The sequence below is a fragment of the Sinocyclocheilus anshuiensis genome, unplaced genomic scaffold (assembly GCF_001515605.1).
Source record: "Sinocyclocheilus anshuiensis isolate Anshui unplaced genomic scaffold, SAMN03320099.WGS_v1.1 scaffold918, whole genome shotgun sequence".
In the NCBI taxonomy this organism is placed as follows: Eukaryota; Metazoa; Chordata; class Actinopteri; order Cypriniformes; family Cyprinidae; genus Sinocyclocheilus; species Sinocyclocheilus anshuiensis.
In genome coordinates, this window is record NW_015540946.1 from 326673 (window position 1) to 342885 (window position 16213).

General features: G+C 35.2%; 1 protein-coding gene across 1 annotated transcript in view; it reads left to right on the forward strand.

Moving 5' to 3' along the window:
* LOC107689775 (pleckstrin homology domain-containing family A member 1-like) overlaps window positions 1-14443 on the forward strand; it is a 19634-nt gene extending 5191 nt beyond the window's left edge. The window contains exons 2-13 of the mRNA XM_016487918.1: window positions 1828-2021; window positions 2103-2159; window positions 2264-2309; window positions 4012-4109; window positions 5846-5968; window positions 7343-7486; window positions 7586-7654; window positions 8192-8256; window positions 8937-9000; window positions 9261-9350; window positions 10409-10483; window positions 13056-14443. Coding sequence (XP_016343404.1) covers window positions 1881-2021; window positions 2103-2159; window positions 2264-2309; window positions 4012-4109; window positions 5846-5968; window positions 7343-7486; window positions 7586-7654; window positions 8192-8256; window positions 8937-9000; window positions 9261-9350; window positions 10409-10483; window positions 13056-13364 — 1281 coding nt within the window. The 5' untranslated portion in view covers window positions 1828-1880 and the 3' untranslated portion in view covers window positions 13365-14443. The remainder of the gene's footprint in view (window positions 1-1827; window positions 2022-2102; window positions 2160-2263; window positions 2310-4011; window positions 4110-5845; window positions 5969-7342; window positions 7487-7585; window positions 7655-8191; window positions 8257-8936; window positions 9001-9260; window positions 9351-10408; window positions 10484-13055) is intronic.
* The last annotated feature ends 1770 nt before the right edge of the window (window positions 14444-16213 follow it).

Consider the following 16213-nt stretch of genomic DNA (forward strand, 5'->3'; position numbering starts at 1 on the left):
GTGTGTGTGTGTGTGTGAGTGTGAGTGTGAGTGTGAGTGTGAGTGTGAGTGTGAGTGTGAGTGTGTGTGAGTGCGTGTGCTTGTTAAAACACATCAAATAACATAAATTAAGCTCAACATGTAATTCTAACCTTGTTACACACACACACACACACACATGTCTAAGATCCAGAGATAAAGAGTTTGGACTCTTAACTTCTTTGTGTGTGTTAATGTGGTTGGTCTAGTCTAAAACAAAATGAATCCTGTCTAGAACGTGACCAGACCTGTCTTGGAGACTATCTGCCCAATCTAAAATGAAAATCAGGAGGAGGAGAGTGAGAATACGGGATCTGAATCCTCTCCAGCTGATACCCTGCTTTTGCAGGCTCTGATAAGCAGCACATCAGCCGATAACAGCTCAGAATGAGAATGTGTGCTTTTGTTCAAACCCAAATGCTCTATACATCATGTTTTGCTTATGATGGTACAGGCCTGCATACTTTAAAACCTAGAAGAACAGGGCTTCTCTTGAACCTATAAGCATTCCAAAACACAAGGCTTATTCTGTGCTCTGGAACCCAGGGTGGGGCAGAACAGTGCTCCATGCTAATTGGTCAAGTGACTCATGGTCATTGTTGCCTCTGTAGGGCGATGACACAGCAGGCCTTGTCTTCCTTCACAGCCTTTGTCTATGACTTACACTCATGCCATTAATGCCCCTGCCCTCAGAATACAAGAGGAGAATGGTGGATTTATTTTTGGTTTTGCCAGTCCGACATATTGTGTGCCATATTCATGTGTTGTCAGAATGTTTTTGAATGTTATTTAATACAGCATGAGAGTGCATGTTGCAAAAATATGTAGTTATGTACACTAAATTTGATCAGAAATACAATAAATCAGTAATACTGTGAAATAATATTGCGATTTTAAAATACCTGTTTTCTATTTCATTGTATTTTAAAATGTAATTTATTCCTGTGATGGCAAAGCTGAATTTTCAGTAGCCATTACAGTGTCACGTGACCCTTCAGAATTCATTCTATTCAATTTGCTGCTCAAGAAACATTTCTTATTATTATCAATTTTTAAAACAGTTGTACTGCTTAATATTTTTTTTGACTCCATAACACGCTTACTTTTTATTCTTTGATAAATAGACAGTTTAAAAGAGCAGCATTTATTTGAAATAGTTTTTTTTTTGTAACAATATACAAGTATTTCATCAATTTAATACCTCCTTGCTGAATAAAAGTTATAATTTCTTTCAAGAAAAAAAATCTCACTGATGTATTGTGAATTATGAACTACTGCTCATCAGTTCACAATAATTAATTGAGGACAAAACAAATTCCTTTGAATTTACAATAATAATACAATACTATTTTTTTAATTGAAAATACATTTTTTTAATTCTTCCAAAATCTTATTTTCATATTCTTATACAATTTGCCACTTCTTAAAGTTCTCATATATAGTTGTTTTTTTCTTATTTTTTTTGTTTTCATTAGGTAATTTACCATGGTTGTACTCTTTTCCTTCCTCCTAATTAAAAAAAGTGATAATATATGGTCTTGTCAGTTACTAATGCAAGGCAGTGCTGTGATTCATATCCTCTGCCGAAGACTTTGACACATCAGAGAAAGAAAATATTTTTCAGCTGAAAGAGCACAAGAAAGGGAGAGAAAAGAAGAGAGAGGGGTCATCAAGGAGGGAGGGGGAATTTTTACAACCACATAACGGCATCAGCTTATTTACTGTTAGTCTGACTAACCTCTCTCACTCTTTCCAAACTTTGTATCCTATCTCATGCTCCTCCCTTTCCATCTCTGTCTCTGTCTTCAGCAGTTACTGATATCAGAGAGAGGGGGGAATGAGTAGTGTGAAGATAGGTGGACATGCCTTACGTGGACCGGCAGAACCGCATCTGCGGTTTCCTGGACATCGAAGAATTGGAGAACAGTGGCAAGTTCCTGCGACGGTATTTCATCTTGGACACGCAGCAGGGTAGTCTGGTCTGGTATATGGACAACCCGCAGGTATGATCTGTCTATCTGGATATTGGGTAATGTAGGTTCTGATTTACTATCTGAGAGTGATATTGTTTCTTGGTCTTCTAGAACCTGCCTGTAGGTGCCAAACACGTAGGTTCCCTCAGTCTCACCTACATATCCAAGGTAAGCTGCCACCTTTTCACACTCACAATAGTTTTTAAACATTCTCCCATTTCTGCGTCATTGATTTTTGAGAAATTGCTACAAGGCCCACACTCTTTTCTTAGGTCAGTGATGCCACCAAACAGAGGCCAAAAGCTGAATACTGCTTTGGTAAGACTTTCTCACATCTATACACACTTTTACTTCACACTCATTGTTATGATGCTTTAGATGTAGTTGAGCATTTCTTTTTTTCTGTCTTTATTGTAAAGGTGTAAGCCAGATATTTTAAGTTTTATTTCTTTTTTTTTTGTCCATTAATAATGTACTTATTTCTTTTTTTTTAATATATTTTATACATTTACAATTTTAAAATAGCTTGAACATGTGAACAACTTTCCGAGAATCAAAATTGCCATCAGACTACATAAGATATGAAAACATTTTCTTCTTATCTTATTCATATAACACGTTCATGTTATTTTGTACATCTCACTTAATGTGAACAGGCATTGAAAATTTCAGCTCAAGCCTCGGTTCTTGACTGAAGAGTTTGTGGTTTGAATCCTGGCTAGGTGCTGTACAGAAAGCTTATAAGTTTGGTTTTAGATCATGTTTTTACTGTAAGCACTGCTTTAGTACTTCTGCGAATGGATTGAAGTAGTATGTTGATGCAGTGGTGCTCTACATTTTCTAAAATTTTCCTACTCTTCTATTTCACACACTTTGAGATGATTTTGAGCCCATACTCGTTCTCACAGCTTATACACGCAAACATTTGTGTTGCTTTGCATGTACGGTTACTGCAGTGCACATGGTAACCTTCTGCGCAACACGAGTGGAAACAGGAAACGGTGGTCTGGTCACTTGATAGATGTGTGTATGTGTGCACAAGTGCTTCTAAAATCTTGCTCTTTGCAGGATGCTTCTGTAGTAACCTGAACTTCATATTGAAGTGTTTTTGAAATCCTGTTTATTGGTTTAGTTCTTCAAAAATAACCACCAGTACTTCTAACTTTTTAACAGTTGCTTTTAACCAGATATAGCTTAAGGAATAGTTCGCTCATTATTTATTATTTATGAGTTATTTATTCATCATCTTCCAAGCCCATATGACTATATTTTTTCCATGAAATGCGCAATGAAAGAAAAAACAAAACAAAAACTCTTCTTTTGGGTCAGATGAATTAGTTGATTCAGTTCACAAAACCGGTCTGATCTGGTTCTCGGGTTCAACTCACTCAATTATTCATTTGCAACAGCTCACTTGAGTTAAAGATTGTCAGTGATTCATGACTTTCATTTTGGTTTGAGTCGCAAAAAAACAAAGCAATCATTTTAAAAATGTCATTGTTAGAAAAAAATATTATATAAACACTTAGAAATGCATGCTATCAGCAAAATTTGAACCATACAATGACACGGAATGGTGTCACGTGTATGAGTGAGAACTGTTGGTAGAAGGCTAAACATTTCAGTACAGCTGCGCATAATGAACATTGCACTTGCACAATGGAGTTTATTGTGATGCAGTGAATTCTAGCATTCACCTTTTTATCCCAGAAAAACACTGAAAGCCACTGAATTAACAGATATTGCAGGAAAAAAACTGAGTCGAGTTCTGTTTTGCTGTAGCTTTTTAGTCCGAAATTGATTGGCACTGCCTTATTAACTGAGCATGAGCAAATAATCCATAGAGTCGGCTGGGCTCTAAAACAGGCTATCTGTGGGCTTTTGGGATTTATGGACATTTTAAAAATACACTGAGTCTTTTGATACACTGATATTTCTCAGAACTACTCGGCAAAATTAGAGTTATGGCCATTGCATTATGGGAAATGGGGTTAAGCTCTTTCTCTCTGTCTGTGTACAGTCGTCAATGCAGGAATGAGGAAATTCTTTCTGCAGGCTAATGATCAGCAGGATCTTGTGGAATGGGTCAACGCGCTCAATAATGCAACCAAAATCACAGTGAGTACACACACGCAAAATCCACAAGCGTGAGCGTGAATATGCATCTATATGCATATAACCCCTTACAAAAATGGACCACCCTAAACCCCCCAAATTTCATTATTTTTTAACAAAATGAAACAAATAAATAATCAAACGAATTGTGTATTATAACCAATCACACATTTATCAGAATTATGAAGTGGGATTACAGTATCAAAAGGAATAATTGAAATTGTGCTGCCCTAATTCTCATAATAAGTAATTTTACTTAATTGCAGTTGAAATGTAATATAATAATTTAATTACATCAGAATAAATAAACAGTACATAAATACTACCATAATGCTTGAAAGAGATGTTTTTATGCTCAGCGAGGCTGCATTTGTTTGATCAAAAATGCAGTAAAACACACAAAAACAAATACTATTACAATTATAAATATGTTTTCTGTTTTAATATATTTTCATATTTTATTTAATCCTGTGATGAAGTTTAATTTTCACCAGTCATTACTCCAGTCTTTAGTGTCACATGATCCTTGAGAAATTCTAAATTGATGCTCAAGAAATATTTATTATTATCAATGTTGAAAACACTTTTGCTGCTTAATATTTTTGTTGAAACGGCGATATTTTTTTCAGGATTCTTTGATGAATAGGAAGTTGAAAAGAACAGCATTTGTTTGAAATATATGTTTTTTTTAAACAACATATAGGTCTTTACTGTCTCTTTTTTGTGTGTCCTTGCTACATAAAAGTATTATATTTTTTTAACAATAGAGTTTATTCACCCTTGTATTCTGTTTTCATTGCATGAAAATATAGATTAAATTAGCTATTTTGTCTCCCTTTCAAGCTTCTTTAAAGTCCTGGACTGTTTGCATTAGTTATCTAGCTATTAAACAAGCTTACATGCTAATCTGATATCCCAGACTGCTGCGCACAGGAACATTCAAAAAAACAATGAAAGCATTCAACAAGTTCATTCAGTCAGTGTCAGTGGTTCTGTTAACACTACAGACTTGTTCACTGGGAGATACATTCTAGTTAGTATTGTCTTGGAGTTTATCTATTAAAGGTAACCCAAATAACAAAGTTCAAGCATTTACAGGCAAATTACAGTAAGAAAACACATCAGCACAATAAAACATCAAGTTTCCTAACTGGGCTCGTCTTCCCCTCTCTGAGTACATGTGCAGGCAAACACATACATACATACGCACGGGAAGCTGAAAGTTTCTAAAAAAAAAAAAACCTCTGTCCTGTTTAAGCTCTGCATTCCTCATCCTGATGCCGTTTTCCGTGTGCGAGTCACTTGGCTGACTAATGGGAAGTTGTATTGTTTGAACGACCCTCACTTCTGAGTCATCATAGCTTCAGAATGCCCTCTCACACACACACACACACACACACACGTACCCTACAATGTCTCTGTCTCTCTTCTACACTTTTTCACTCTCTCTGTATCACTAATATATCACACTTCCACATGCAATGACAGGAAAAGCTCTCACTGTAGGCCAGACACTCTTGGAGCGTGGGCTGATGGATTGAAGGGCTACACAATAAGCAGTTGTTGAGTTATCCTGTGAGTCGTAACAATTGATGGTTAATTCGTCTGTGCTCCATTCACCTTTTTTTCCCTCCGTCTTTTTGTTGCATTGCTTTGCATTTTCAGTCTTTTGCTGCTACCCTGATTTTGCTCGTCCTGGAAAACTCCCTCTCACTCATTTTCTTTTTCTTTTCTCCCAGGTTCCTAAGTCATCTGATGCTGTTCACTCTGAGAGTCAGAGGTTGGCTTCAAATGGAAACAAGAAACAGGTCCCATACAAGACCGAGATCATTGCAGGAGTGGCTGTCGTCACACAGACACAGGTATTCTCAGTCATGTAGGCTTAAACACAAAATATATACCTGTATTGTTTGAACGACCCTCACTTCTGAGTCATAATAGCTTCAGAATGCCCTCTCACACACACACACACACACGTACCCTACAATGTCTCTGTCTCTCTTCTACACTTTTTCACTCTCTCTGTATCACTAATATATCACACTTCCACATGCAATGACAGGAAAAGCTCTCACTGTAGGCCAGACACTCTTGGAGCGTGGGCTGATGGATTGAAGGGCTACACAATAAGCAGTTGTTGAGTTATCCTGTGAGTCGTAACAATTGATGGTTAATTCGTCTGTGCTCCATTCACCTTTTTTTCCCTCCGTCTTTTTGTTGCATTGCTTTGCATTTTCAGTCTTTTGCTGCTACCCTGATTTTGCTCGTCCTGGAAAACTCCCTCTCACTCATTTTCTTTTTCTTTTCTCCCAGGTTCCTAAGTCATCTGATGCTGTTCACTCTGAGAGTCAGAGGTTGGCTTCAAATGGAAACAAGAAACAGGTCCCATACAAGACCGAGATCATTGCAGGAGTGGCTGTCGTCACACAGACACAGGTATTCTCAGTCATGTAGGCTTAAACACAAAATATATACCTGCTTTATCCCTGACTGTCAGTCAAGACTAGGGTTGTCATGATACAAACATTTTTAGTCAGTACCAATACCAGAAATGTAATGATTGTCTGTAACTATTTTAATACCACATTAATGATACTGCATAATGATACTAATAATGATATGCTTTTTTTAATTTATAAAGTTAAATATAAAGAAATATGAGATATTATTACATTGTATTCAAATATAATAAAGATAATGAATAAATATAGTATTATTATATTATTAAATGCTAATATTAACAAATTTAAAACAATGACATGTAATTTTAATACCACATCAAAAACAAATATGCTGTTGATGTTATGTAAAAAGTTAAATATTCATAAATCGTATTAATAATAATGATAATAATAATACAATATAATTATTAGTGTTAATATTAACAAACTGAATTAAACAATGAAATATAATATTAATACTATATCAAAAACTAATATGGTAATGGTGAAAATGGTTTTAACTTCAAAATTATAAATAAGAATAAATTATATTAACAAAGTTCATGTAATACTACTACAACTGCTACTACTGCTCATAATAATAATAATAATAATGGTTATAAATATTAACAAATTAAATGAAATAAAAAATTGCATGTAGCTGCCCAGTTCTTCTCAATTAGGGAAGTAATTGTATTGAAATAAAGGACAAATAAATAAAACCATATGCCTAGTTTTGAACTTTTTTCTGTATGCTCTTATGTGTCTGATTTTTCCCTTTTTCACCTCTTTCAGCAGGATGGAGAGGTGGGACACAGTGTTGGAGTAGAGAAGGTGGGCTTGAGGAAGGCTCAAAACCATCCGCCATATTTGCACACTAGAGCAGGGCAGGATCAGACTGTTATTAAAGCAGGATACTGCGTCAAACAGGGGGCTCTGGTGAGTCTAAGAGACTGGTTTTAGCCTAGGTCTTGTGGAACTATGTTTGTGTGTGTTCAAAAAAAATCATTACAGGTTACTATTTTCCTCTTATATCAGATGAAGAACTGGAAAAGGAGATATTTTGTTCTGGAGCAGAACTCAATGAGTTACTTCAAGTCTGAACTGGTATGTTGTGTATTAATTCTTGACTTATGAAGCAGTTACGTCTGATAGTTTGTTGAATGCTGCTCAATGCCTTGTACAAGTTCAGGTGTCCAATAAATCATGTTAAAATTTTAGAATGAATGGCTACTTTTTCATGTTATCAAGTTGATCTTGACATGTAAGCTGAAATGTACAAGCTATTTATTTGAATAAATAAGCCTCTCTTCTGTTAGAAATGGCCTTAGACTGCTGTTTTATGAAAGAAAGAATATGAATTGAATGGTTATTTTCTTTCACATTTGAGTTTTTTTTTTTTTTAATCTGAACAAAAGATATAGCAAATACCAGTGCTCTGTCTCAGCATGAACAGCACTATACCTGAGAAATTCCAGGCAGCTGCCAGCTGTGTGTAATTCAGCTTCATATGTGCATTTGTGTCTGGCTGAGGATAAATCTTAGTCCAGTTGAGTGGTTCTTGCACAGAGTAAGCACTCCATGCCAATAAATCTATCTCTGTGAGACCTCTTTGTCTTTTTCTCACTTAATTTCTCTTATCAGGAGAAGGAGCCTTTGCGGATTATTCTTCTGAAGGAGGTCCATAAGGTGCAGGAGTGCAAACACAGGTACAAATCCAGTCATATGCTTTGGAATCTTGTTATTTGACTGAACATTCCTATAAATATATGAAGTAAATATACCAAGAAGAAATAATTGCGTTGTGCATTTACACAACCGTTTAAAACATAATTTAAAACAGATTTTAAAATGTAATTTATTCCTGTGATGGTAAAGCTGAATTTTCAGCAGCCATTACTTCAGTCTTCAGTGTCAAATGATCCTTCAGAAATCATTCTAATATGCTGATTTGGTGCTCAAGAAATATTTCTTAGTATTATGAATGTTGAAAACAGTTTTGGTTTTGCTGCTTAATATTTTTGTGGAAACCTTGATACATTTTTTCCAGGATTTTTTGACAGCATTTATTTGAGATAGTAACCTTTTGTAATATTATAAATATATTTTCTGTCGCTTTTGATCAATTTAATGCATTCTTGCTAATTAAAAGGTTACTATCTCTTTTTTTTTTTTTTTTTTTTTTTAATCTTTGTGTTCCACATAAGAAAGAATGCCACATACATCTGGGACAGCATGAGTGTGAGTAAGTGATGAGAGAATTTTCATTTTTGGATTTATCTTTTTAACCCCAAACTTATGAAAGGTAGTGTATATTTAGATTTGCAGGTGTGCATTTATAGTTATAGATTTAATATACAAATTGTTCTCTTCCCTCTTTCACTTTCAGTGAAATAATGATGCGAGACAACCTCTTTGAAGTTGTCACAACCTCCAGAACATTTTATGTCCAGGTGAGAAGTCTTGTCAAGCAGCAACATGCACTTCTATAACTTAACAGTCCAAAGATCTCAAGATTTAATGAAAAGGGTGATTGAAATGGATTTCTCTCTTTTGTGCAAATGAATATTACTGTGTCGTATGTAGGTTCTACACTGTATCTCTGAACCATATAGACAGGCTCAGAGCTTGAGCTTTTATAACTTTTGTAGTATCTCTTTATGTTTCTTTTAGAATATGTAAAAACTTTACATATTCTACCATTCTGTTTCAGGCTGATAGTCCAGAGGAGATGCACAGCTGGATCAAGGCTATTTCAGGAGCCATTGTGGCTCAGAGGGGCCCAGGCCGGTCCGCAGCCTCTGTATGTACACACACGCACACATGCATTCAAAAGCAGGTAGTCACTCTGCCTCTGAGCAAAACAATGGAGCATGAATTCATGAGTCAAGCCGAGAACACGTGGAGAGTGTGTGAATGTTTTCCAAAAAATCCCTGCATACATATATAGTTTAATCATGTGCCTTTCTTTCTCTTTCTCTTTCTCTCTCTCACATGCACATATGCGCATACATACAAACACAAGTCAATAATAATATGACTGCAGTGGTTTGGGTTTAAGATTGGTAATGGCTCTGAAGTGTTATTGCACTCTGGAATCAGAGAGTACACTCATTATGTGTGGGCCACAATCTGTTCGGTTCATACTTTTTCTCCTACTCCCCTCTGAACCTAGTGACCCCAAAAAGTATTTGGAGACTTCAGTCACACTTAATGTATAAAAGTCATAGATATATTTTGTAGAAATACTGTACAAAGTAGCATTTTTTGAAGTAGCATTTTTTGAATATGGAAACATTTTCGAGTTAAACATTTCGAAATAGATGGAAGTAGCAACAAATCTTTTCTTCTGTGTTGTGACGTATTTCCAAGTAAAACGGATTATTGAATAAGAAGAAAAATGCAGGGTGAAGGCTAGGTTCTGTTCATTGGTTGTTGTTTGGATGAAGGCAGATCTGAATGCAAGCTCACAGTCATTTGTAAGAAAGGGGCAGCGTTTAAGAGGTCTAAATGATTGGGGAAGATTGAGTTAAAAATTACTAGTTTGAAAAAAAAAAAAAAAAAGAAACATGCAGGGATGATTGTTCACAATAAGATAATCACAATAATCATTCACAATAAAATGCATTTAGAAACTTAAGTTTTAAGTCATAAAAACAGATGTATTGTTCAAAAGTAAGAATGTTTTTGTTAGTAGTTTTTTTTTCTTGCAGATGCCAATTGGTTTGATATTTTGTTATATATTTATATATATATATAAATGCAATGACATTCATACATTAAGTGTCCAAATACTTTTTGGGGCGCCTGCATCTATTTCTCCCTTACTCCTTCTAATGCAGCTTTGCAATGTTGTTTCAGATGCGTCAGGCCAGAAGGCATTCAAGCCCCTGTATTCAGAGATACACACCACGTGTCACTCAAGGCAGCACGTATGTGAGCTCCGCCCCTTGTTTCCTTTTCCTCACTTCGCTTTAGAGGAGTCGCTAACGCACATACGCACGTGGACGTACTCATCTATTCCACTTCGCTTTTCCAGAATAACTTCACACATATGCGCACACCTAACAGTTCAAATGCAGAAATAAACTTATTCAACAGTTCATTCCAGAAATGCATTGTTTTCCCGCTAATTCTACCTTTGTTTTTTTTCTCATGTTTCTTCTCAACCCTGTGGCTCCCTCATTTGAACTAACAGTTATTGATGCACTTCTCCATTTCTAATGCTTCAGCCTCTCTGCCAGCCCACTGCAGTCTCCTGCTACACACCCAAAACGCATGTTTCACACGTTTCGATTGCTCATCTGTATTTCATTATTCTTTATCGTTGTGTGCAACATGGTTCATAAAGTTTGACTTTTTTTATTATTTTTTTTTACCTTCCTAAATGATGATCCAAACTGGTAATTACTGATTAAAATAAACACAAAACCATATTCATGGCCCATTTTGCTTCCATTATGTGATATTTATTAGTGAAAGGATATTAGATGAGATAAAAATTTAAAATAGAACTTTATTTTATCCTTTGGAAATTGATTGGATAAAAGTAAGAGCTTTTGGTAATGTGATCATTTTTGTGTCATGTTGATTTTAAAACGTTCAGTTGTCTTCTCTATAACATCATTTTTAAAGTTATACACATTCAACTTAAGCACATTAATGCATTATGTTGTTTGCACATTTCCAAACCTCACAAATTTGCGCATTATTTTGTGTATGTCTTATGATGAGGTTATGTGTGCTTTAGTGTTTCGAGTTGCATTTTGGTGTCTGTTTCATAAAAGTCATCCAAACTTCTCAGTAATGACTGGGGGTAAGCTTTCTGTCTTGTGAGGTAAACCCTTGAGTCTTGGACATCAGGTCCTCAATCACTGCTGTTATTAGATTAGACATGTCTGTGCTTTCTCATACGATTGTTAGGTCAAATGTTTTGGACAGTCTAAAAGCAATGACTAAGATGCTTTGTTGTTGTTGTTGTGTTGGAGTTCTCAAACTGATGATAATATTTTTTATATCTGGATTCATTTGTAACTCTAAACACAAATGCAGTTCCAACCTTGTCTCAATATTTGTCGACTTTCCTTTACTTACGTTCTTATATTCATTTTGTCATTCAACCTTTCTCACACCACTCTTTTCTTTCATTATGTTTACCTCTGTTTCTCTCTCCCACCTTCTACCTAGGGCTGGGCGATGTAGCTTAAAAATAATTGCAATTTTTCAGTCTTTGACAATATTTAACACGCATCTCAATTAGGGTTGCAAAACGGTTGAAAATTTCCAGTAAATTTCAGAAATATTCCAGAAATTTTGGAAACTTTCAAGGATTTTTTGGGATATTCCAGGGATTTTTTGGAAAGTTTCCGGAAATTTTCCACACCTTTGCAACCCTAATCTCAATATTTTTCTATTCCCTCTAATAAAAACTTAAAGGTGATTTTATTTGTTAAAAATAGATATATTTATTTATTTATATATTTATATATTTATATTTATTAGAGTAACTATTATTGATACAAAATGACCATTGTTGTAGATCCTGAATATTGTATGTGTGTATGTGTATGTGTATAGTTGAACTGAAATACAATAATAATCCATTTAAAATTCGTAATGTATGCACCAATATTGCAGGTTTTTGAAAGAAGTCTCTTATGCTCACCAAGATAGCATTTATTTGATTAAAATTAGTAAAAAACAGTAATGTACAACAATTTTCGTTTATTTTAAAATTTCAGTATCACATGATCCTTCACAAAATCATTGAGATGCTGATTTGCTGCTCAAACATTTTTTTTCAAATATGATCAATGTTGTAAACAGTTGTGCTCCTAAACAATAATACATTTTTCAGGAATCTTTGATGAAAAGAAAGTTTAAAAGAATGTCAGTTATTTGAAAAATAAATATTTTGTAACATTATAAATGTCTGTCTTGTCACTTTTGATCTTTTTAACGCACCCTGAATTAAATAAATAATAATAATAATAATTAGTCAAAAAAAGTTTTTTCTACTCAAGTTTAAGTTTAGAGATGCTATTAAACCTCATGTTCTTAATGTGCTTCATGTTCTCATATTTAAGAATTGTGATACAAGGGCTGCTGTCAAAATCTGGCTAATGACAGTGTCTTTATGAAACTTATTGGACAAAAGAAGGCTAATTTTTTTTTTTCTTAGTTCTTAGGAAAATCAATTGTTCAGTCCAGCTTCTACCTCTCTCTACTTCTCACGTTCTCTCTCATGTTGTGTTTTCCAGTGAGTGGGACAGCTGGGCTCTCTGAGTACTAACACTTCTGTTCTGGTGCTCTGCTGGCTCTGGTACTTCTCACCTTCTTTTGCTAAGCTCATCTAAAACTTCTAATACATTTCTTGGATGTTCTTACTCACAGCTGAGACTGCTCTCAGACATTACCACACTGCATCAGTCTTAACGCGTTCCTAAAAACGCTTTATTCAGACCAGAACTTACATAGATGTATTCTCTCCCTCGGTCATCTCATTTAGGAGTTCATTGTTGGCGGCTACTGTTTCTACCGCCAGCACACGAGTCACGCCATCTCCTGGACGTCCATCCCTGCTGTGTCAGCAAACCCAGAATGCCATAGTCCCACGAGGCCTGGCATGGGACAGCGAGCACTTCATGAGCCTGCTGCCCCTGCCCCGCCCACATGCCCGCCTGTCACTGCAAGAGACCCGCCTCTCCAAGTGACTCACGAATCGCCGTGGCGACGACGTAGCAGCTTTGGAATGTGTGACGCTCCTTTGCCCCAACTTGATTTGGATAGTGCGGATCTTCCTGTCAGTGAGGTCTGACAGTTTTGCATTAAACTTTTACAACTGACCCTGAAATATTAAGGTGTGTGTGCCGAGTCTAGGTGATGGAAGGATGATTTGGGGATGGATGACCAGGCGTTCGGATCCAAACTGATTCGACCCGACCTGTTGACCAAATTCTGAACTTTTTAAACAGGTTATGTCGGATAAAAAGCTTCAGTCATGTTCATCTAAAACAGGAGCACTACCACAATGATTCAGACACCAAAGATTCTTCAAAGTACCTCCTAACCTTTGAGCGTCTATTGAAAAGTGCTGAAAGAAAAGAAACATTTGAGGAATATGGATTAAATATCACCTAAACTGAAATTGTTTCTGGGACTGTGTAGGAGGAAGTGAAAATTTGTGCTATCCCATGGATTGGAATTTGGAAAAGGCTGTTTGAGTGCTTGTGAGAAGTGATTCCTGTTAATATCCAAGAATTCCCCTTTACTGAGCATTACTGAACATACTTCATTTTTCCTGTGGGTTTTTTTTCTGTACAGTTTCCTATTTTTAAAAGTTATTCTATGTGCTGTTAACGTGACTAATTTGATCCTGTGGACTAAACTGGGGGTTTATTTTGACTGACATCTTTTATCCACACTTACACATATGGGTGAATTCTTGTAGCTGCGATATTATTGTTTGTCTCTTGCTTCGCTAAACGATGAATCAAATGCACAGTTTATTTAATAACTCAATGTGTTGGATACAGTTAAGCCGAGTAGACTAATGCTGAATAATCTGCCCACATCCCTGTCGTTTTCTGGCATTCTGGGTATGACTGTACATGTCTGACCATATGAGTGAGAGTTTGCTGTTGATTGTTCATTTTGTTTTTTTGTGAGTTGTTGGGATTTGAGTATGACTACTATGATGAAATGCTTTTCAGTGTATGTTTATCTTTGCACTGATTCAATTTTGCTCTCCGTCTAAAAAAGTGCCTGCGTCTTTTTCTCTCAAAGGTCTGGCAGTTTTAACCCGTTTTTTTTTGTGTGTGTGTGCTGTAACCATTTTAATCTTGTTTGTTTATATTATTTATTATAAGAAAAAGCAATAAACCAAGTCTGAATTTATGTTGTTGATTTAAATGTCACATTTTAGCTTTCCATACAAAGAATTTACATATGTGAAATGGTTTGATATTGTTTTTGTTTTTTTCTGGACGCATCTGTTACCATCAGTTATTGAAAACCAAGGCTTTATTGCCCTCTGTTGGACATTTAAATCTACTGTCGAAAACACCTGTTAAACTGTTGTAAATAACTCCACTCATGACTTGTTAATTGTAATACTGTTTAAATAGATTAGGTAATTTGAGCAAGCTATCAAAACACTTATTCTTGGCCCTATAATAGTCCAGTCCAGTTGTCAAAATACATCCATGGTTTTATATGTCCTGTGTGTTGTCCCCATGTAAATTTTCACTTACCTCACTAAAACTGTCACATTAAGGAACTGATGTCACCAACTATTAGACCATGACAGCAAAGGCATCAGCAGGGATAATGCTGGCGAACATTTTGTTGTCAAGATTTCGCAAGGCCTTTGGGAAAAGGTAGAGCACAACAGTCAAAATAACAGTTTTAAAAGGGATAGTTCACCCAAAAATGAAAATTGCATTATTTACTCACCCTAATGTCATTCCAAATCTGTATGAGTCCTGGAATTTTTTGTATGAGATATTTATGTCTTCAGTGAACCATTTGCAGCGTAAATGTTAATTCATGGATGCAAAGTTATTGTCACATTATGGAAAGGTTTTTTTTTTTTTTTTTTTTTTTTCATTTATCGTGCAGCCCTAGTTAAAATAGTTCAACCAAAATTTTTGCTCCGTGTTTGTAATAAACATAACCATAAGGCATTTTTCTTCAGGGAAAAAGGCGTCTTGTCTGAATTAGGAGAGAAATATGCACAGATCAAGCACCATTTACAACGGTTTAAAGTAAAAAAAAAAAAAAACGTCTTGATGGATTTGTTTTTAACAAACAGGCAGCTATTCACTTCACATTACGTTAATTGATGGAATGGAGTCGTGCATACTTATGAATTATTGTGATGTTTTTATCAGCTGTTTGGACTCTCATTCTGATGGCATCCATTCACTGCAGAGGATCCATTGGTGATCAAATGATGTTACATTTTTCCAAAACATCATCTACATTTTGAATGGCCTGCAGGGTGTACATTTTAAGCAAATTTTAATTTTTGGGTGAACTATACCTTTACAAAATGACAGAAACATCCTTTAATAGTTCTGTCAAGTCAAGTCAAGTCAAGTCACCTTTATTTATATAGCGCTTTTAACAATACAGATTGTGGCAAAGCAACTGAACAGCATTAATTAGGAAAATAGTGTGTCAATAATGCAAAATGACTATAGTAGACACTCATTTTTCAGTTAAAGACAGTTCATATGCTCTATGCCCTTTGTTAATTGGTTTGCTTTCTTTTTGCAGGAACACTTCAGGAAACCAGATTAAGGTATTTATAAGCTACAGTTATTAATTGTGAAATTTCATTTTTCAGAAAAATGGACAGATAAACTAATATATATTAATATATTTTTTGTTATTTGAAATAAAGCTGAAATAAAATATAAATATTAGAAAATTCCTTCGCAAAGTTGAAGGACTTAAAATACTAAAAATAAAAAAACGAAAGCTATAATAAAAATGAGAAAAGCACATAAATTTACTAAAACTTACAGCAACATTAAAATGAAAAGTGAAAAAAGCTAATTCAAAATATTAATAGATACACTGGGTAGTTCAAGCACTTTCTGTTATAATAATTATTTTGGAGTCTCATGCATAACAGATGCTAAAACCACTGTTAATTAACAG